The sequence below is a fragment of the Ictidomys tridecemlineatus genome, chromosome 15 (assembly GCF_052094955.1).
Source record: "Ictidomys tridecemlineatus isolate mIctTri1 chromosome 15, mIctTri1.hap1, whole genome shotgun sequence".
In the NCBI taxonomy this organism is placed as follows: Eukaryota; Metazoa; Chordata; class Mammalia; order Rodentia; family Sciuridae; genus Ictidomys; species Ictidomys tridecemlineatus.
This window is the reverse complement of record NC_135491.1, coordinates 44721501-44742515: the sequence shown is the minus strand read 5'-3', so window position 1 is coordinate 44742515 and position 21015 is coordinate 44721501. Positions and strand designations below refer to the sequence as shown.

Below are 21015 nucleotides of genomic sequence, written 5' to 3'. Positions count from 1 at the left end.
AAAAGTAACAATGGCCAGGATGCTGCAGGTTATGAAGGGACCTATAAACACACACCCAAAAATGCATACTGTTTCCACCCTCTTTCCCAGCAAGGGCCAAGATCTCCCCTCATTATCTCTTTATAAGACAAGTTCCAAAGGCCCTGCAGGTCATCTGATCCACTCCTTACCTAAGAGCACTATGAAATGAAAGCCCAGGAGCCAGGGAAGTAGAATGCAGGAACACCCTTCTCCCTCATGTGTGAATCCCAGCCAGGCCTGAATATCAAATAAAGATATTTCTTTTACCAGCTGCCACAGGCCTGGTCCTGAGGTCCCACTGTTGAAGGTTCTGTGTCCTCAAAGCCATAGGAAGGTATAGTTTAGCCCAACCCAGCCCCTTATTTCACTCCAGGGGAAAACAGGAGGCTTGGCGGAAACTCAATTTAAACAAGTTCCTCCTCTACATGCCATGAATCTCTCATCTGAAGTCTTGGTTTAGTCTTGCTCCCCAACCTTCAGGCCAACACTGGCCATAAAGGACATAAGGACTGCCCTTGTGCAGCTCCCAAATCAGGGTGGAAAGGATAAGACCAGCCAACTACACCCTCAGAAAGTTAGCTGCTGGAGTCAGCACAGGGTGCTGAGAATGCTGAGAAGATAGGTCAGCACTTTGTCCTCACTAGGCAGAGGGGTTTGGTCTCAGTCCAGAGGGCAGTTGCAAGATATCCAGGGAGGCCCTAAGGTAAGGAACTGTAGATCTAAGAGATTTCCCCTTCACCTTTGCACAAATCCAGTCTTCTTTACCATTGGATACCATTGAAAATCCTGCCACCTTCTCCAATCTTACTCACCTCTCCCTCTTGTGCTCATATCAAAACCTTTAGTCGGCTGGGGTTGTGGCTCAATGGTAGAGCACTTGCCTAGTATGTGTGGGGCACTGGGTTAGAATCTCACCACCACATATAAACAAATAAGTGAATAAAGGTCCATCAATAACTAATAAATATTAGGAAAAAAACACAACCTTTTGTCCCTAAAATATGATGAGTTAAGGGAAAGGCCTCAAAAGTGGGTAAATGGATATATAAGTGTTATAGCTACTAGCCCAGAAAGGGGTCTGGGGGTTTTAAGTGGCCTAATTTAAGGTAGGCATGGTCACTAATGGTGGGTAAAGTCTTTAGGCTTATCTAAGGCTTTCAGTCCCAGGCTTTGGGCAGGTTACCACTGAGGTGCAATAAAGTGAGACCATTTGAGGACCAACATATTCAACCAGGACCTTTTTTTTTTTTTAATTTTTTTTAGTTGTTGATAGATCTTTATTTATTTATATGTGGTGCCAAGAATCGAACCCAGTGCCTCACACGTGTCAGGCAAGTGCGTTACCATTGAGCCCCAGCACCCCAGTCCCTCAACTAGGACCTATGCCAAACGTCCTCAGTCACCAGACATAAAGTAACCAGCCCCTCCCTACCTGACTCTAGTGAATGAGCCTCTCCCCTATGCCCTCAGAGGCTCCAAACTCCAGCCTCTATCTTAATAGAACTCTATCCCTGCCTGTCCTTCCCCATGGCCCAGCAATGAACCTAACCCTGACAGGGAAGGAGACATCCCCAGGAAAACCACACTGACAGGAGAAAAGATCAATGCCTCCCCAGTGACAGAGGGGGCGCTCCACTGGGGCTATTCTGTCTGCACAGTTCCAAGGCTCTGGGAGGCAGCTGGGATTGAGTATTCTTATCTCAACACAAAAAAGCAAGTGTGGATGACAGGGAAGAGCAGCACTGGCACTAGGACAAAGCCTCACCCACCAAACCCTTGACTCAGAGACCCATGGAGACAAGGGCTACTGGCTAGAAAGGGGGCCAGACCCTAGGTTAGGTTGCCACAGAGCCATTCAGTTGATCCAAGGGAGATGTAGGGAAGATAGCCTTGGCCCAGAGGGGAATCCTCCCCTCATAGTGCCTAGAAAAGGGGAGGACACACAGCATGTTTACAGCAGAGGAAATGGGGGCGGAGCTGGGCAGAGACCTTTGGTCAGAATGCCCCTCCCAGTAAGTGGGGGAGGCCCCAAGAGATGAGGAGGTAGTGGCTGATTGTTTGCTTCTCACTGCCAAGAGGAAATAAAGTGAATCTGCCACTTCCTTCCGCCCCAAGTTGGTTGGGGCGGGGGAAGAGTGGGTGTGACCTGTGAATGCAATAGCCAAACTGCTGTCACCCACAGCTTCCAGTGCCCACTATACAAAGCAAGTATTTCACCAGGTCTGAGCTCTAATCACCTTTCAGGCTTAAAGACTGAAGAATCAGATCAACACTCCCCACCCCACTGGGCTGGTCACTTAATGGGGCAGCAGACACCCTAGTCCTTTTCCAAATTCTATTGAATTTACCTTTTTTTTTTTTTTTTTTTTTTTTTTTTTTAGTAAGAATTTACTTTTTCTTTCTAAGGAAAGTCAAGTAAAGCCTAACACCTCATGTTTCCTATGTTAGAATGGTTCTCTTGGACCTTTTTAGGTCAACCGAAGTCTGGTGGGCCTGAAAGTTGATAGCCCATCCCCCAGCTCCATCATACCCATAAGGATGTGCAGGGGACATGCTTTGGAAGCTAATCATGCTAGGACACAAGTCTATGTGTGAAGATGCCCAGGGCTGAAGCAGTCAGCCATGGGTAACAGGGGAAGGTGTCTTTATTGCACTGTACCAATGTCAAATTAGAGATAAACCACCTGAAAAGCTCCTGTTTTCAAAGACAATACTCAAATCACTAGGAACTTGGCCCTGCCAGTCAGAAGAAATGTGATACACACCTGGGCACTCCTTGGCCTGTGTTCCAGACTGATGACCTAGTCCTGGACCTCCTACACTCTTGCCAGGCAGGGCCAGCAAACTGACCAAGTAGCATTTGGTTCATGCTCCAGTATCAAGGCCACCTCAGTGCCACGCCCATGGAGAGGGTTACCGTGGCAGGGACAGTAGTCACCAACCTTCCAGGGTTCTCTTTTCACCACTTCCCAATGTCACAAAGGGCTTCTTGCATAGCTCCCTAGGCAGGGCTGGCTCCTGAGTTCTGGGGCCTTCAGAGTCTTGGTCAAGAGCCTCCCGCTTGCGTTTGTACAATGAAAGGCTCTCCTCACCAAGCCGACCCTCAGGGAGGCCCTGGCTCCGCAGACAGACGATGGCTGCAGTCTGTTCCGCCAATTTCTTGGACTTGTCCCTGGGCAGATGAGTAATAGGGAAATAAGACAGGTGGGCAGGTTGCAGGATGAAAGGCCAGGAATTCTTACTCTTATACACCCTTAGCAGAGATTCTGATAAAACTGAATAAAGTGTCATCATGCAGGGACATCAGTGCTCAGGCACACCATCCACCCAACCCTCCCAGACCAATGCTGGATTCAGGACCTCCCACCCCAAGCCTCATACCCTCTGATAAGAAAACTCACCACAAGGTGGACTGGTACTTTTGCTCTGCAACGGTGACAACAGAGCAAAACATGCGATCTAGGGGTCGTTGAACCTGGTACAGAGGACAAAGGAAAAAGGGCTGATTGCCCTCAAGGCCCACCTGCCCCATAGCATCAAAGGCAGGTAAAGGGAAGTACCTAACTTAATGCAACTGAAGGCTGTCTATTCATATGCTCCTCCCATGTAAAAGGAGGTGCATCTTCTAAGGAAAAAAAGCCACCTATACAGATTAACAAAAAATTTCTGTCATGAACCCAAATAAAGGGCCATCAAGTCCTTAACTGCCCTCGAATATGGGACCTCCTCCTACTGAGGAGTTTACCAGATGGCAAAGGGTTGAAAGAGGACGTGGGTGGGGACAGAGAAGATACATCTGGAAGACCAGGTGATATGGATGAGTGGATGAGACCTGAAGCAGCAAGGCATATGGGATGTCACATGCTCCATGCTGAGGGTCTTGGGTTAGATCCTACAGGCACTGGGGAGCTGATAACTTGAGCAAGGGAGACAGAGGTTAGATTTGTGTTGCAAAAGTCACTCTGGCAGAAGGGGACACAAGGCACAGAAGGTACAACCCTGTCTGGAAGAGGCAGAGCAGCTAAACAAGGAATGACCAAAAGAAATGAAGCAAGGTTTTAATCTCAAGGTTTCCACACCACAGGCCCCATGTCTAGGCCCCAGTTCTGTGCCCCACTGGCTAAGGTCCAATCCAAAGATATACATGCCAAGTTGGACAATAGTCCAAGGTCAGAGGGGAAGGGCTATCAGCAACTGACCCAGCCACAAGCAACTTCTGCATGCCTAGAGGGCAAAGCTAGACACTAGCCAAATAGTCTAGAATTCAGGGTATGAACTGTGGGTGTACTAGGCGATGGCACCACTGGAGGGAGCACCATGGCTGGTTGCAGGGCAGACATAGCTAGGAACTCACCGTCTCATACACAGGCTGTGCCAACTTCTCTCTCCGGCACCACTCCAGCAGGCACATCTTGGGGGTGATCTGGGGTGCATAGGCTCTCCTATGGAAAGTTGAAGAAGCATTCAGGAACCACTCACCATCTCCACTCCCCCTCTTACCAATGGTACCACTCAGCTGACAGGGGCTGCAGGAACTGAGACCCCAGGCTACTGCCTTAAGGATCCTATGCCTACTCCTCTGGGCTCCCCTTCCTTTCCTGCCAGTGGTTGGTAACTAGGTTCTACCTAAAGCGAAGATGGGCTTCAGCATTCTAGGGAAACTGAAGGTGGAGAGAATCCTAAAACTCGATCTTGAAAAACAGTCTTTAAGGGCTGGGGTTGTGGCTCAGCGGCAGAGTGCTTGCCTCGAACATGTAAGACCCTGGGTTTGATCCTCAGCACCACATAAAAATAAATAAACAAAATAAAGATATAGTGTCCGTGTAACTAAAAAATATTTTTAAAATAGTCTTTAATAACCAAGAAGGAAGGCCCAATTTGCTTCACAACACAAGATTTCTGAGAGTAGACAAAGGTGAGGAACTTAGCTCAGGATTCTAACTCAGTGCCCACTCTGACTCCATCTGCCAAGTGTCAAAATAATCTGTTGCTGCCATGGACACAATGAACTCTGATGTCAGTCTGTCTGAGACAGAGTGACAATGTAGGAGGGACATGTTTCAACTTCCCACTGGGAGCTCCCTCTGGCGTGTGACTGCCCAACAGTCGTCCTCTCACCCCCACCACACAGTCTTGCCAGAGAAGACTGGATTCTGGTCTGGGTCCGGGGACTGAAGAAAGGCTCAGATCAGATGGCAGAAGACAAGGATGAGGGCACCATTCAAAGCTGAGTCACAAGCCTGGAGTGGTGTAATCCCAGTGTCTGTAATCCCAGTAGTGGCTTAGGAAGCTGAGTCAGGAGGATCCTCAAGTTTTAGGTCAGCCTGTATAACTTAGTGAGACCCCTGACTCAATATAAAAAAATAAAAAGGAATAGGGATATAGTTTAGTGGTAAAGCACCCCAGGTTCAATCGCCAGAACAGGGGTGAGGGGGAAGGAAGTGGGAGAGCTGAGTCATAATATGAAGCTACTTCTGCCTAAAGAGGGAACCACAGAGCTGGTGAGGACAGTGGATGTGGGCAGGGATCCAGAGTCAAATGAAGGTGAAGCTCCTATAGCTGTTGGGGAATTCCATGTAGGCAGCTAGCTCCTCAAGGCCAGGGGGAAAGAAGCATAGACTTTTAGGAATAGAAAACAAGTTCCCCTGCCATAAGGGGTGAGAGGGATTGGTCTGGGAAAAAGTAGAGTTTGGTTGCTCTTGAGACAACACGCATATCCTCAAACAGTCCTGCCTGGGCTTTCAGGGACTGTCTTAGCTGAAAATGCCTTCTTTGGGAACAAGTATCCAAACCAAACAAGTATCCAGGGGCTGGGGTTGTGGCTCAGCGGTAGAGTGCTCACCTTGCATGTGTGAGGCCCTGGGTTCAATCCTCAGCACCACATAAAAGTAAACAAATAAAATAAAGGTATTGTGTCCAAAAAAAAAAAAAAAAAAGTATCCAAGGAGATTTGTAGTACCTAAGCATTTGGGGATACTAAAGACTGAACCCAGGGCACTCTACCACTAAACTACATCCCCAGCCCTTTTTATTTTTTGAGATAGGGTCTCAGAAGTTGCCCAGGTTGGTCTCAAACTTGTGATCCTCCTGCCTCAGCCTCCCTAGTAGCTGAGATTACAGGCATGTGCCACTGTGCCCAGCACATACAGCAACCATGAGCATGTTGGCCTAGTCATACTCTGAAGGTACTGGCCCTGGCCCATGCTAAGGCTAAGCTGGAAACCTACCTATCAAACTTGACAGCCATTTTAATGACACCAGAGGTATCTTCAACTGGTTCTCCCACCTTCTCTGCAGTCTTGGCCAAGAGCTCAGCCCTCCGGGCATCCATCTTCTGAGTAGTCTCCTCATAGAAGGCACCAAGGCCAAAGGCATCACTATAAGAGGAAGTAGAACAGAGCAGGCACCTTAGTAGAGCAGCATTCAGGGTACTTTAGGAACCCAGGGCCCCACGACTGAGAATCAACTGCACCAAATGCCATGAGGGCCTGGCCAGAACAAAAGCCTCCTGCCCAGCCCATTATTAACCTAGACAGGAAGCTAGAATGAATGTCCCTGAGCAGGGAAGCTGGGCTGGGTGGAAAAGGTCCTAAGGTCACCCCCACTACTTACAGTCTCTCCCCCATGATGACCAGACAAGTGGGTATTCCCAGCAGCTGTGATAGAGTTTCCCTATACTGATTAAGCACCTGGGATTTATGCAGCTTCTTTATGTCAGCCCATGGCAGGAAGAGATGGAGGCCTGACCACTGAGTGGTTCCCAACTTCCCATCTGGCCTCAAAGAGCTGCCATGGACCTAACTGGAACTGAGGTAGCCAGGATTAGGCTAAGCTATGAAGTACCTCCAGTGTCAACCACCTGAGTTGTAGCTACACCAGATCTGGAGGACCAAACAGTGGCCTCTCAAACTGCAATGTAATGGGTGTGGGAACAGGCCCAGGCCAGAGGCTCCATTCAATAGCCCTACCTCTCCTGACTATAGCCTGGCATATTATGGGATTGTTAATGGAAAAGCCCCTTCCTCCTCAGAATTCCTAAGCCTATCTTTTGCATTCCTCTAATATACTAGTGCCCTACTTCACAAAACCCTATTGTTGAGATGAGTCTAGGATTAGAACATTCCAAAGCTTTGAAAGTATCCCACTCTATGAGGCAAAACTGTACCATCACCTCACTCCTACAGATCACCGTCCAGAAGTTAGGTAGCCTGACACCCTGTGGCCATCATAAGGCTCAAGGTCAAGCCTGGGAAACATCTGCAAAGACAGATGGATAGTTCATTGCCCTTCTTACCAAATTTCCTGAGAAGACTGGGCAGCATGGAGCAACCTTCCCTGGGGTGACTCCAACTGTTCCCGCAGCATCTGGCACAAGCAGTACTTGGTATTGGTGTAGTGGTTGTCATACTGCACCGCCTGAGAAGAAAACTGGTGTGAGCCCATCTGCTACCAGCAGGTGCCAAGGCCTGAGCTAGGCTTCGGTGGCAAGAAAAAAGGCTCCAAGGGGCATCAGAGATATGCTTACAGCCAAGGCAGTGTGACCCCATAAAAGCCATCTACTCCTCCAGCTGGTGGTACAAAGTTTAAGAGTCACAGTCAAGGCCCACAATCAGAAATACATTTTCTTGCCTGAGGTCTAGAAGTGCAGGAATCCCTGTCCTGCTTTGGCCACCAAGGACTATGATGGAAAACCTACTACAGGGAAGGGGAACACCAAGGACAGGGGTAAGAGTCTTCTTAGAGCCTGGTGTACCTTCTCTTCCGACATCTTGATTAAGTTCTCTCCAACTTCCCCTACAAGGGTAGGGTACAGCTCCATTTACCAGCATATTTGATATACTATATGTCACTTCATATCTTTATACAAAGTGCAGCTATTATTCCACTCCACAGCCTTGGAAGTGAGTCTCAGGAAGGAAAGATGACTGCCCAAGGGTACCATCGACACCCACATGGTCAAGGATAGGGTAGGAGAGCAATAGTAGATAAAAACTTCAGATTCTCCTCCTAGCCCTTGCTCTCTAAAATTATATACTTTAGAATCTCTGCCTGAGTCTTTATCATCAGTGCCTAGGAAGGTGCTACGATATACTCATGACAAAATGGGAAATAAGTGGGTAAGCCCCAGCCAGCAGCAGAGCCATGATTCAGCTTATTTGGACCTGAAGACATCTGGCTGGACCAGAAGCCAGCCCTGCTGACACTTAAGTCCACTCTCTTTCTCTGACAACACACCCTCTTGAAAGCTGCCAAGGGACAGTGAAGCAGGAGTAATAACATCACCTTTCACCCAGTGAGCAGACTCAGCACTGCTAAACATGTCTTCTCTGCTATACATCTGCCAGCTGGCCAGAAGAGATGGAAAGCTGACCTGGGACGAGGCAAAGTCCCTTGCCTCTAGCTGACCCAGACCACTGGAGAACTGGTTGTAACCAAACTGCCCAACAGTACATCCAGAACCTAGGGGATGAGGGCTGTAGCATTGAAGAGAGGAGGCTCTAGGACAGTGGCTTCCCAGCTCTGGACAAAGGCTCAAGTCCTCCTACCATCCCCAGCTTGCTCGGCCATGGGAACCCCACATGCATGGCCATAACTTAAAGAGGACATAAGTAGCTCCATGCAAGTAAGCCCTAGGATTAAAGAAGGTGGAAGCCTGCTCTGAGCAAGAGCTACATTCTCCACCCAGGTCCAATTCACTGAAGAGTTTGAGGACCACTCAGTCTCTGCCTATAGATGTGTAGAAGAGTCCCACAGTTGTGGAAAACAGGACAGGTGTGAACTAATTAAAATAAAAAAAAAATTCCTTTGCAGGGAAATGCCCCTAGTGCTACCATTGTGCTCCCAATGGAAAGAAACTGCTTTAGAAAATTCTGTTCATTAAGTAGAGCATTAAAGTTAGATTATTCCCTAACTCATAGCAAAGCATCTTAGAAATTAGCAATAGAAAAGTTTTAGAAGTGATTTTGACAGATAAGTCAAATAACGTGAGAAATCTCTATAGAGATAATCTGTCTCCAGCAATGACTACTACAATGGCTCTTCCTGGCTTTGGCTGCACCTGTTCCAACACAGAGCCATGACTGTCTTCAGTGACACAAAAACCTCTTTGTCCATGTGCATGGGCAGGTGGACATGTGGAGCGTGAGGGAGAAAGAAGACAATATCGTGTGTGGGGTCTCAGCAGCATCCTGGATCCAGAAGGTCCTTGCTATGACCTCTATACCTCTGAAAGCTTTAGAAGATGATGATGGGGCACACATCCTAGCATCTTCTCTTCATTTGGCAGCTGATGAGACTCAGTGCCACACTCCAAGAGCTAAAAAGGAAAGGAGCAGAACAACAGGGGCTGCTGGCCGCTGGAGGCCCCCATAAAGTGCTCTCTGAAGGATTGTGGCAGACAGAAATGGGGGTTTTGAAAAAGTGCAGACACGTACATATCTTATGTACTTCTGCATGACCTCCTCCAGGGGCCGCAGACCCTCTTTGAGGAAGATGGATGGGTTCCACATGGCCGCTCGGGCTACCATCACTGAAGAGGCAGCTGTGGCTTGTCGAAATTCCTCTATGTCCAAATGCTGCTGGATGTGTTCATGAGATCCTCCACTGAAAAGCAACAGGAGGGTTAGGTGTGTCTTCATTATGGAACCTACCAGTATTTTCAGAAAAAGGCAACTTCCTGATCTGCCACTCATTAACAGTGGGGTTTTGGCCAAGTCACTTCAGTTATTAGAGCTTCAGCAAAATGGAGATTATAATCTCACTAAGTAAGATAACACATGTAAAGTAATCCAAACCATGCCTGGTATTTATTAGGTATCCCAGACCTTTTACTTTCCTCCTCTTCCCTCATCCAATACAGTAGCAAATGCCAGCCTACATCTGAAGACATGAAATTAAAACACCAAAACTGAGTAGCCACCCATATGTCTTCTAAGTACTGGGTCAAAACCCTGGAAAGGAGGATACACTGGTGATCATGAGGGTCTGGAAGAAGGCCAATTAGGTCATAATTCCCCTTCCTCTGCCCTGATGCTCCAGGATCCTCTCAGAAGGTGCTCTGTCCTCATCTGTTTCATCAGGAAACTGGTAGTCTCTGTCCAGATCTAGTCAAATGAGGCGAGAACCCTCAGATGACAGTAGAAATGACAGGCTCAAGGGTTCTCTAAGCCACCCCCAAAATTTACTACCTGGGGGACACAGTGCCCAGCTGCACCCCAACCCTTAGTTCTTCCCTCCCACCTATCAGGTATGCCTTTTTTCAGGGCTTCCCTGTATGCAACCTCCCAGACTCCTTTAGGTGCAGGGCTGAACTGAACACAAGCCAGTTCCCCAGTACCAAGTGGGTGTGGCCTCTGGGCTGCTCGTCAGTACCTCACACCTGCTGGTCCATATTCCTGGTACTATAACTACCCAGAGTGCTTCTCTGGGTTTCTGTGACCTACATTACTTTCCCTGAGCCAAAGCCCTATGAACATAATCCCCTGCACCATTGCACCATGCACGAGTCACCCTGGGTATGACATTACTTTGCCATCAGTCTGTTTCAGCAGCTACCTTATCACTCTCCCCAAGCTCAGGCATCAGAGGGCCCTGAGCTGCCCTGCACCCTACATTAGCCGCTCACCAGAGCACAAGTGGCCTGACTTAATTGTTAGTCACTTTTCTGCCTCATTTACCACTCTGCATCTTGCTCCACTTTTTCCCCCCCTTTTCCTTTATGGTCATTTTTTTTTTTTTAAGAGAGGAGTGAGAGAGGAGAGAGAGAGAGAGAGAATTTTTTTAATATTTATTTTTTAGTTTCCGGCGGACACAACATCTTTGTTGGTATGTGGTGCTGAGGATCAAACCCGGGCCGCACGCATGCCAGACAAGCGCGCTACCGCCTGAGCCACATTCCCAGCCCTTATGGTCATTTTTTAATGTTCTCATTCCTTTTCTTAAATGCCTGCTCAAGTCCATTCTGAATGAGTTGGGGCGTAAAAAAGTAAACGAGGAAGACGAGAGGCTTACTTGGCTATGACAGGAATGGAGAGGGTTTCAGCAATGGCTTTGATGACTTCACAGCTGACAGGGTGCTGAGGTCGCTCCTCCCGCTTCCTTAGAGACAAAAAAGACAGAGAGAGAGAGAGAGATGGGGCTGAAGGCTGAGTGCTCACCCATGTTTATCTTAGCTAAGACCTACTGTCCTCCCTACTGAACCTCAGGAAGATTAGGTAGCCATGTGGTCATCAAGGACAGGTTGCAGGAATGGCCTCCCTAATCTCTAGGGAAGAACTCTGTGGTGAGGAGTAGGAGCAGCCGAGGTCCATGCTGAGAAGGCAAGTCCAAATCTCAGAGGCCAGCAGGCAAGGCATGACTGCAGGAGGCCAATGTAAATGGCTTGGCAACCAAGGTCATGCTGCTTTCCCTGACTTCCCCTTGCCTCCACCAGAGATGAGAGACAGTGCTATAAGAATGCTGCCCCGACTGTCCCAGTCTTATTCTAAGGGACTGGGAACAGCTGCTACTGCTCAGACTGATCACTCCCACACAGCTGCCTGTGCTGAAGCCAAGTTCCACAGCTGATCCTGGGGAAAAGCACCTGACACCGTAGGCCCCGTGCCCAGGGCAGCTAGGGCAAGCCACAGAGCTTGGCTGTCATGATAAACCACAGGGGAAGCAGGACATGACCCAAGGCCCCTCCTTCCAAAGTTGACTGAAAGCAGTTCTTGTGCATGAGTGAGCAAGTCTTAGGGACTCTGAAGCAACGCCTGACCCATGCTTAGAGATAAGCAGGCGAGGTGGTTGACAGGTCTTTTCTGAGTGTGTCCCCTCTGCTACATTCCTGAATTCCTCAGAAGGTCCTGCCAACTCAGCTTCCACCTCTGTCTCCCTTTATCCCCAGCTAGTTTTAGCCCATCCTCAACAGCTCTAGTGGTCAGAAAGTCTTTCCTAAAACTAACCCAAATCTGTCTTCCTACTGCTTCTGGTAAAAGCCTCTTTGGTGGATTGCAAGTTCAAGGCCAGTCTCAGCAATTCAGTGAGACCTTGTCTCAAAACAAATTAAAAAAACAAAAAAGAACTAGGGATGGAGCTCAGTGGTAAAGCACCCCGGGTTCAATCCCAGCACCAAAAAAAAAAAAAAAAATCTTCCTTTATTAAGAGAATAATGCCAGGTTATGGCCAGGCTATGTGCCAAGGGTTTTATTTACAATCTCATAAACAGTTCATGACAGAATTATAAAAAAGAAATTATTTTCATTTCCATATTAGGACTGTGGCACTCAGAGAAGTGATTCCCCAAAAGATACACAACTAATAAGCTGCAGACATAGGATTTGGCACCAAGCAATTTTAGCCCAAAGCCTACTGCCCAAGAAAGGAGAGCATGTAAATACATGTGTGGCTCTCACCTCCCCATATGCCTTCAATCTGAGTAGCTCTGCTTTTTGTGGTATATGATGGACCTCTGGATGCCCTCTGAAAAGGCTGTCAAAATGACAACCAGCAACTTGGATTCTTCCATAAGAGTCCTGAGCCCAAAAGGTACATTTCTTAGAGACAAGAAGTCACCAGCCAAAGTCTGTTGTCTGGGGTTCCTTATGAAAGGACATCCTGGGCACAGGGAGCAGATTTGACTGGGAAACCAAGAGCAGCCTTCAGAAACACCTTGGCTCTCTTAAAGGAACACATTAGCTACAAAGCAGCTATGTCTTCAAAAGAACAGCCATCTTGCCAGGAGTGGTGGCATACTGTGGAATGGAAGTGGAAGGCTGAGGCAGAAGGATCACAAGTTCAAGGTAAGCCTCTGCAACTCAGCAAGACCCTAAGCAACTATAAGACCCAGTTTCAAAATAAAAAATAAAAAGGGCTAGTGAAGTGGTCCAGTGATGGAGCACCCCTGGGTTCAATCTCTAGTACCACAATAAATGAATAAATGAATGAATAGCCATCTGTCTGTGGTCATTCAAGGGAGAAGCCATTGCTTTATTAAGTCAAAAGAAAACCTTCAGAGTGAGAGTTCTAATTCCACCACTTTCTGTCTGCATGATACAGGTTTGAGCAAATCACTCCATCTCTTCAATATCAATGTGGATGGGGAGTTTCTCTTTCTCTGTGTCTCTCAAGCTCAGAGAAGGGCCTAGCACCAATAGGTGCTCAATAAAAGAAACACAGACAAATGTAAGCCCATTCAAGGAGTCTGAGTGCCCTCTGAACTCACAGGTTGTCAAAGAGTTGGGCAGAGGCAGGCAAAATACGTAAGTGAGAGACTATAAAAATGGCTGAGGAATCTCTCAGCCAGTCAGTCTCTAAAAAGGCAATCACTCACCTCCCATGAACTGTGATGGCAGCAATGCCAGTCCTTTCTATTCGTTTCACAAGGCTCAACGTATCTTCTAGCTGAGGAAGATCACAAGAGTGGTTACTGGGGCCCCAGTGTTATAGCTGCTGGCTCCTAAATTGGGCTCAACTCTACTCCCTCCACCAAACCTAATTCATCCCTCATGAATCATTCACAATCCCCAAATCCAACATCACCTGAAAGAACAGACCTTGAGATAATAGAATACAATACTTACTGAAGGCAGAATACGGATCTTGCAGGTCACAGGTCTTCGAGTCCCTTTAACAAGGGTGCTGAGGATCTGCAAAGAGGAGCACACAGGAGCACCTACCTCTTCTAGAACAAACTTCCACACCGCTTTGTATACTGCTACAGATCTATGCATTTCAGGGGCACAGAGAGTTCATGTATGCACAATGTATATATCAATCTGTTACACACATACACATGGAATACTCCATGAGGCAAGGAATGTGCCTCTGTTCTATGCTTCAGCCCCAACACCAGTGATCCCTGCCTGGCACAAAATGGTATATATGTACTTGTTAAATACACTGAATGAACTAGGGAGTGAATGGATCTGCGTGCATTCCTGTGTGGAATGCAGTAATCCTTTGCCAGGTTCAAGCATCAGAATTATCTGAAAAGCTTAAAAAACACAAATTCTTATATTCTATCCTGTTATTTCTATAGGGGCAGGGCTTAGGAATATGTGTTTCTAACCACACACTTTATTTTCAATATGATTTTGAGGCACAGCCCTGGATAAGAACAGGCTGGCAACTTCTCCTCTGGATGAAGGGAAGGAAATGTTCCCTGAGTGCGTCCTGAGCCCTGTAGAGTGAGGAAGCAGGAAGGCCTTTAAAGGCCTGGGCCCTTGCATTCCTCTTTGGAGATGTCAGATATACAGGAATAAAACTGGCAAAAAAAAAAAAAAAAAAAAGGACAACATTTTCAACAAGCTAAAAAGTGTTTATTGCATAATAATTGAAAAGGATTTCAAAAAAACATCAAGAAGCCATACAGGAAAGTGTCAGTGAGGCAGCAAGACCTGACCTCACAAGAATCAGAGATCGAGAGAGATGCAAATGACACTGCATGGCTGTGACATTGCTATCTTCTTCCCAAATAAAAAATTTCAACCCAGGCAAGTTGGAAACAGGGTGATCTCAAGGACTTTCCCAGAACTGAACCTCTGTTCAGCAGAAGAGATACCTAGGTGACTGCTGCCAGTCTTCTAGACTGGCGGGGCAGCAGAAAGCAGAGAACGAACAGAGGAGGACTTTTTCTCAGGGACAGGCTAAGGTAGCCACTCTGGAAGATAACAGACCAAGAGACTGGGCTGACCAGTGGATGGCTCATGAGCAAGACAGGGCCTGCTGGACCAGGCAAAATTGACAGGCAGGCAGGAACAGTCCACAGGTGCTGCCTCAGGAGACTGGGCCTGAGGTCCTAAGGACACCGTGGCAGGTCTTAAAAGGGCACTGCCAGGTCCATCATGACACAATAAAAATTCTTACTCTCCTTCTATCTCTGGCTCAAGGCAACACCTATCGACAGTTCCCTTGCAAGCACTCACTTGGAATCCTCTGATATTCGGTAATTTAAGAAGCACCAGCTGGTCTGATCCAATGCTCTGTCTTACAGGACTTCCTTTTAGTGTATTTTAACCAAGTAGAATAGAATTTCTGTTCATTTCATGTTAAGGACAAGGAAGGAGATTAGGTAACCAAAAGCCCTAACCACTTGCAAGGGCAGCACTGAGGGGAAACAGCAACTGGAGGCAGTCCTCCAGCCAGGCTCTAGCATGAAACTCTTCTGGACACAACTCTCCATGTCCACATCACACCACATGTCCCGGTGAAGATCTCTGGGGATAAAGGACAAGAGGCAAGCCTATATCTGAGTGGAGAAGCAGAACATCAATCCAAGGCTTGCCTCACCAGATCAACTGGCCTCCTGGGAAAAAGCAGCCCTATCTCCCCAGGTTGTTGAGGAGGAAGCAGGTGGGAAGATTGGAAGCCACAGACTTGGGTATCAGTGAGACCAGAGTTCAAGTTCTGGGCCTGCTCACTGGTAGCTATGACTCAAGAAACTTCACTCACACAAATGATACTGTGGACAGCCAGAAGATGCACAGAAAACTTGGATGGGGGTGAGACCATATATCACTAAGAGCTACAGTCTAAAACTGAGGGTCTAAATCCAAGGAAAGTATACTAGCATTACCTAGTGGAACCTTTTTTCAATAGACTGATATCCCCCATCCCTATCTACTCCAAGGTTAGAGAATTCAACAGATAGCATCTTTTTTTTTTCAATTGAGATAAAATTTATATACGATAAAATCTGCCACCTTGGGCCCAGTATGTTGGCACACGCCTGTAATCCCAGCAATTTGGGAGTCTGAGCAGGAGGATCACAAGTTCAAGGCCAGCCTGGGGAACTTAATGAGACTCTGTCTCAAAATAAAAAATAAAAAGGGCTAGGTATATAGCTCAGTGACAGAGTACTCCCAAGTACAATACCTAGTACCACCCCCCCCAAAAAAAATTTGCCCTTTTTAAGTGTATAGTTCAGTGGTATTAGTTCAGTGGTATTACTAAGTATTTTCAAAGTTTTTCCAGACTTCACACAAACATCTTTATTTTGAGAAAATTTCAGCAGGTGGTCCTGAGATGCTCCCACAATGAAATCAGGGTCCTAAAACACCAAGCCTGGAACACAAAGCTCACCCACTCACCCAAACTGCTAGTACAATCTGGGCTTAAATTGAATCCAGCGCCCCATGCAAAAATCACATTGGATTTTGTAGGAGAAGTCTGCAACCCTGCAACTTCCCCTCCATGAGGCAAACCCCATTTAGCCAACCTATATGATTCCCTCACCCAAGAAGAAACAGAATGAACTAAGCATCTGGAATGCATCTCTACTGCTTCATGAATAAATGTACCTCATTCAAAGAGGAACATCAGAAAGGATAGAGCCAGCAGCATTGGTCAGAGAAACCAGGTCAGACGATAAGAAAATGCCCATGTGCTGAGGACCCCTCTCTTAACTGCTTTGACATCATGGCTATCCATTTCCACTCCATCTTGCACATGGGTGTCTCACTGGAAGTTCCAAACTCCGCTGCATATTGAACTGTGGTTAGACATTTAAAAATGAAGCCAGGCACCTTTAATGGAAGATGTCATTGAGAAGGGGCACAGACGCTGCATTAGGAATCACAAGACTATGACTCCAAAGTTGGCTCTGCCTGCCTCTTATTTGTAATATGATTTTGAAGAAAATCATTTTTCTCTCTGTGTGCTTTATTTTTCTGTTTTTGTTTTGTTTTGTTTGGAGGGGGTTGTTGCTGTTGTTTTTGTTTCTTATTGGTACTAGGGATTGAACCTAAGGGCCCTTACCACTAAACCATATCCCAAGACCCCCTTTTTTTTTAAATTTTTAAGACAGAGTCTCAATAGGTTGCTTATAACCTCACTAAGTTGCTGCGGCTGGTTTCAAACTTGTGATTCTCCTGCCTCAGCCTCCCAAGCTGCTGGGAGTGTGCCACCACTCATGACTAGTTGATTACTTTTGATCAAAATGAGATTGTAATTGTGCATGGTAGTGCATGCCAACAGTCCCATTTATTTGGAAGACTGAGGCAGAAGATCTCTTAAGCCCATGAGTTGAGAACAGCCTGGGCAACACAGTAAGATTGCTTTAACAACAACAACAATAAAAAAGCAGCAGCAGCTAATGAATGCCTGCCCTGTGTACCTCAAGGGGTTTCAGGGACAAATAAAATAACATTGGAATATGCTTTGAAAGGAAACTACCCTAGAAATGATAAGGATACATTATATGCATGTTAGAGGAACATCATATGTGGCTGTATGTGGGAAAAATCAGAAGGAATCCAGCCAGCACATACTGTGGTCCTCTTATATCCCAGAGACAGCTGGACAGAAAGAATATACACGGTTGAACAGCAACAGCCAGAACAAACCAGGGCAGCTCTTACTGGTAGTATCTGAGTCCCAAGTAACTCTAATCTGCAGGAAGCACCATGAGGCTCAAATCCTGGACAAGGAAGTAGGGATGGTGAATGAAAAGCAAAACAAAGGAGCTACGATCAGCAACAAGCTGACAGCTGATGAGCTGGGAAAGGAAAGGAAGGGAAAAGGTACATATGGTATGATATGGCAGAATATCACCCCCACAACCCCTAGCAGCCCACAGCACTAGATAGCAAATACCAACCTGACCCAGGGGACTCATTAAGCCTTTCTGCAAAATCACCACAGGAAGGGAAATAAAGAAAGACTAACTTCAGCTTGCTTCATGGGACCCTGACCTGGCTTGCTCTCAAAGAACTGATGGAGACTCCAGTGGTATGGAGGAGAACCCTCCTGCTACTCTCATCCAGGCCCCTCAGAGAGGACAATCTACCTACCCCCCAAACACACACACACACACACACACACACACACACACACACACACACACAGAGCCTACCCTCACCAAAGGTGGTCTAGCCTCTGCTCTCATGAGCATTTTAGAAAGGAGAGAGACAACACAGAGGAGTCTCTAGCCCAGTCTTCAGGCTCTCTGGCTCTTAGTTGACAAGGCCCAAGTTCCAGGCTTTTATACAACTCAAGGATGCTGTACGCTGGCTCAAGGGTTTCCAAACCTGGCTGCATGTCAAAACCATTGGGAAGCTTTTTATTTAGGTGGGGGATGAGGGTACCAGGTATTGAACTCAGAGGCATTTGACCACTGAGCCACATCCCCAGCCCAATTTTGTATTTTATTTAGAGACAGGGTCTCACTGAGTTGCTTAGGGCCTTGCTAAAATTGCTAGGGCCAACTTTTGAACTTTTGTTCCAGTGTCATAATAAACTAAACCTACCATCTTCCAGCAGTTTGGGTGAGTGGGTGAGCTTTGTGTTCCAGGCTTGGTGTTTTAGGACCCTGATTTCATCGTGGGAGCATCTCAGGACCACCTGCTGAAATTTTCTCAAAATAAAGATGTTTGTGTGAAGTCTGGAAAAACTTTGCACACTTGTAATCCCGAGCCACTGGGATTACAGGTGTGCATCAGTGCGTCTAGCACTGGGAAGCTTTCTAAAAAATTTCCAGGCCGCAAATGGATAGACTAAGGGAACTTCAGTAAATCTGGAATGGGGAGAGAGGCATTCTAGGCAACTCTAGTTCATAGCCATGTTTTGAAGACGCTGCTTTCATTCATGCAGAACTTACCTTCTCAATCTTGTCAGGATCTGACAGCAAAGCAGCTCCCATTCCTCCCTAAAGAGAACAAGAAGAAAGGTCTGTTTTAAGTTGGAGGATACTCCTTGGCTCCTGCCCGCCCCCCCCCCCCCCCCGCCTCCTATGGTAACATGGTATGCAAACCTTGTAACCAAGGTCCATTGACAACTGGCATTTTCCTAAACAAGTAGGAAGACAGCAAGATTCATGCCCATAATCACAAGGTCAGGAATCTGATGAATTCTAAAGTCACCACAATGATGCCCTTGGCAAAACCCATGGATCTCTAGAAGTAGGCTCTACAGAATTTCTGGCTGGATTATGCCAATAATCCCAGTGGCTTGGGAGGCTGAGGCAGGAGGTCCACAAGTTCAAGATCAGTCTTACCACATAACCAGGCCCTAAGCAATTTATGGAGACCCTGTCTCAAAATAAAAAATAAAATAATATAAAAGGAATAGAGATGTGGTTTGATGTTTAAGTACACCTGGATTTTTTTTTAAAGAAAAAAAATTCTTTTTCAGGTCTCAGTGTCATAATAAACTAAACCTGCCATCTTCCAAGACCTTAAAAGACAATGGATCCTCCTTAAGTGATGAGATTTAAATACTCCTTCCTCACATACCCAATACTTGCTTTAGTACCAACACTAAAGTCTTGCAGGGACACAAACATTGTCCAGGCCCTTCTCCTCAGCCAGCAACAGTGTCCCAGTCTTGAGGATCCAGATACATGCCAAACAAACAAAAATACCAGAAAACAGAAACTGCATATATGAAACACTTAAAACTCAACCCTAACAATGTTTGTCTCATTATAATAGGATTATTACCAACAATTTTCTTGCCCTTTTCTTTTTTCCCTCTGCAGTACTGAGAATTGAATCTAGGCTTGCCCTACCACTGAACTCAGCCTCCCAAAGAGCTGTGATTATTGGCATAAGCCACCATACCTAGCTCTTGTTACAATTTTCTATATTTCCCATGTTCTAGACATTACAATAAATTACTTTAGTAATCAGTATCTCATGGGAGGGTAAAAGAGAATGAAATCTTTGAAAATCTGAATGAAGGGGAAAGCAAATCCAATAAATACAGTATACATATTGCATACTAATGAATGCTCAAATAATGTGCTCAGAGATTTAAGTTCAGATGTTACAGTTTAATTTCACATCAAGGATGACAGATTCAATCAGAGGGAAATTAAATCACCACAGAATTCCAGGTGCATTAATGCATACCTATACTGCCAGCAGCTTAGAAGAGTAAGCAAGGAAGATCACAAGCTCAAAGTGGGCTTCAGCGACTTGGTGAGACTCTTGTCTCAAAATTAAAAACAAAAAGGGCTGGGAATGTGATTAAACATCCTGTGGTTCAATCCCTGGCACACACACACAAAAAAAGAGTCACCTCAGATTTGGCTAGGCTTGCATTTTGAGAATTGGCAGGGTGGAGGAGCCAATAGCTCTGCATTTGAGGGCCACAGATACAAGACTTAGACATCTCAAGGAAGCCCGGGAACTCACCCAGCTCCATCTGTCTTTCACCCCTCATACACAAAATCCAGCCGATCCTTATGGAATCACAGAATCTAAAATTCAAGTTCACTGGCCCTTCCACAGCAATTTTTCACAATAGAATTCCCTTCCTTCCTTCCTTTCTTTTTTTCTTTTTTTGAATAGATAACACACTAAACATATGAGAGATTCAAAACATAAAAAAGTAAAGATTCCCCCTCCTTAAGGAACAAGAGACTTTTCCACCTATACTTTTTTTTTTTTTTTTTGTACTGGGGGTCCTTTACCAAATCTCCCATCCATTTTTTAAGTTAAAAAATAACACAAAACATGATTTTACTTATTTATTTTAATGAGAAGCTAAGGATCAAACTTAGTAATTCATATGTTAGGCAAGTGCTCTACCACTGAGCTGCAACCCCAGACCGTCCCCATCCTTTGTGAGACAGGGACTCCCTAAGCTGCTGAGGTTGGCCCCAAACATGAGATCTGAAGGCATGGGCCAGTTGCTAATTTAAGGCGGAATCCTGGACTCTCTCACCACCATCACCAGTTCCAAGCTCCACTGCATTAAGCTTCATGTCAGACAAACATTTATGAGGCTGAAGAGAACAAATAAGGTGACAGGTTGGTGCAGATCCTCAAGCAGCATGACAAAGCAGACAAGACTGGATCCTCAGGAACAGTCCTGGTGTTCTACAACGGTTCCAGCACTGTGAACTGGCTGGGATAATATTGTGGATGACCACAAGATCAAACACTTAAGGTTTCAGGGGCAAATGCCAGCTTCAATGAGGGCAGGTATCTTCCAGTGCTTCAGGAAGGGATCCCAAGACATTCTGCCCTACACAGATGTAGCCTCTCAGAGACTAGACAGCACCCATGTAGAGCT

General features: G+C 46.3%; 1 protein-coding gene across 3 annotated transcripts in view; it reads right to left on the bottom strand.

Moving 5' to 3' along the window:
- Positions 1-2607: 2607 nt before the first annotated feature.
- Positions 2608-21015, bottom strand: part of LOC101964711 (tRNA-dihydrouridine(20) synthase [NAD(P)+]-like) — a 41092-nt gene continuing 22684 nt past the window's right edge. For all 3 annotated transcript variants that reach the window (XM_021721679.3, XM_013366122.4, XM_078032553.1), the window contains 10 exons: positions 18596-18643; positions 13581-13646; positions 13331-13401; positions 11032-11118; positions 9456-9624; positions 7316-7437; positions 6249-6398; positions 4376-4463; positions 3423-3496; positions 2608-3193 (listed from right to left, as the gene is read on the bottom strand). In XM_021721679.3, coding sequence (XP_021577354.1) covers positions 2956-3193; positions 3423-3496; positions 4376-4463; positions 6249-6398; positions 7316-7437; positions 9456-9624; positions 11032-11118; positions 13331-13401; positions 13581-13646; positions 18596-18643 — 1113 coding nt within the window. In that variant the 3' untranslated portion in view covers positions 2608-2955. The remainder of the gene's footprint in view (positions 3194-3422; positions 3497-4375; positions 4464-6248; positions 6399-7315; positions 7438-9455; positions 9625-11031; positions 11119-13330; positions 13402-13580; positions 13647-18595; positions 18644-21015) is intronic.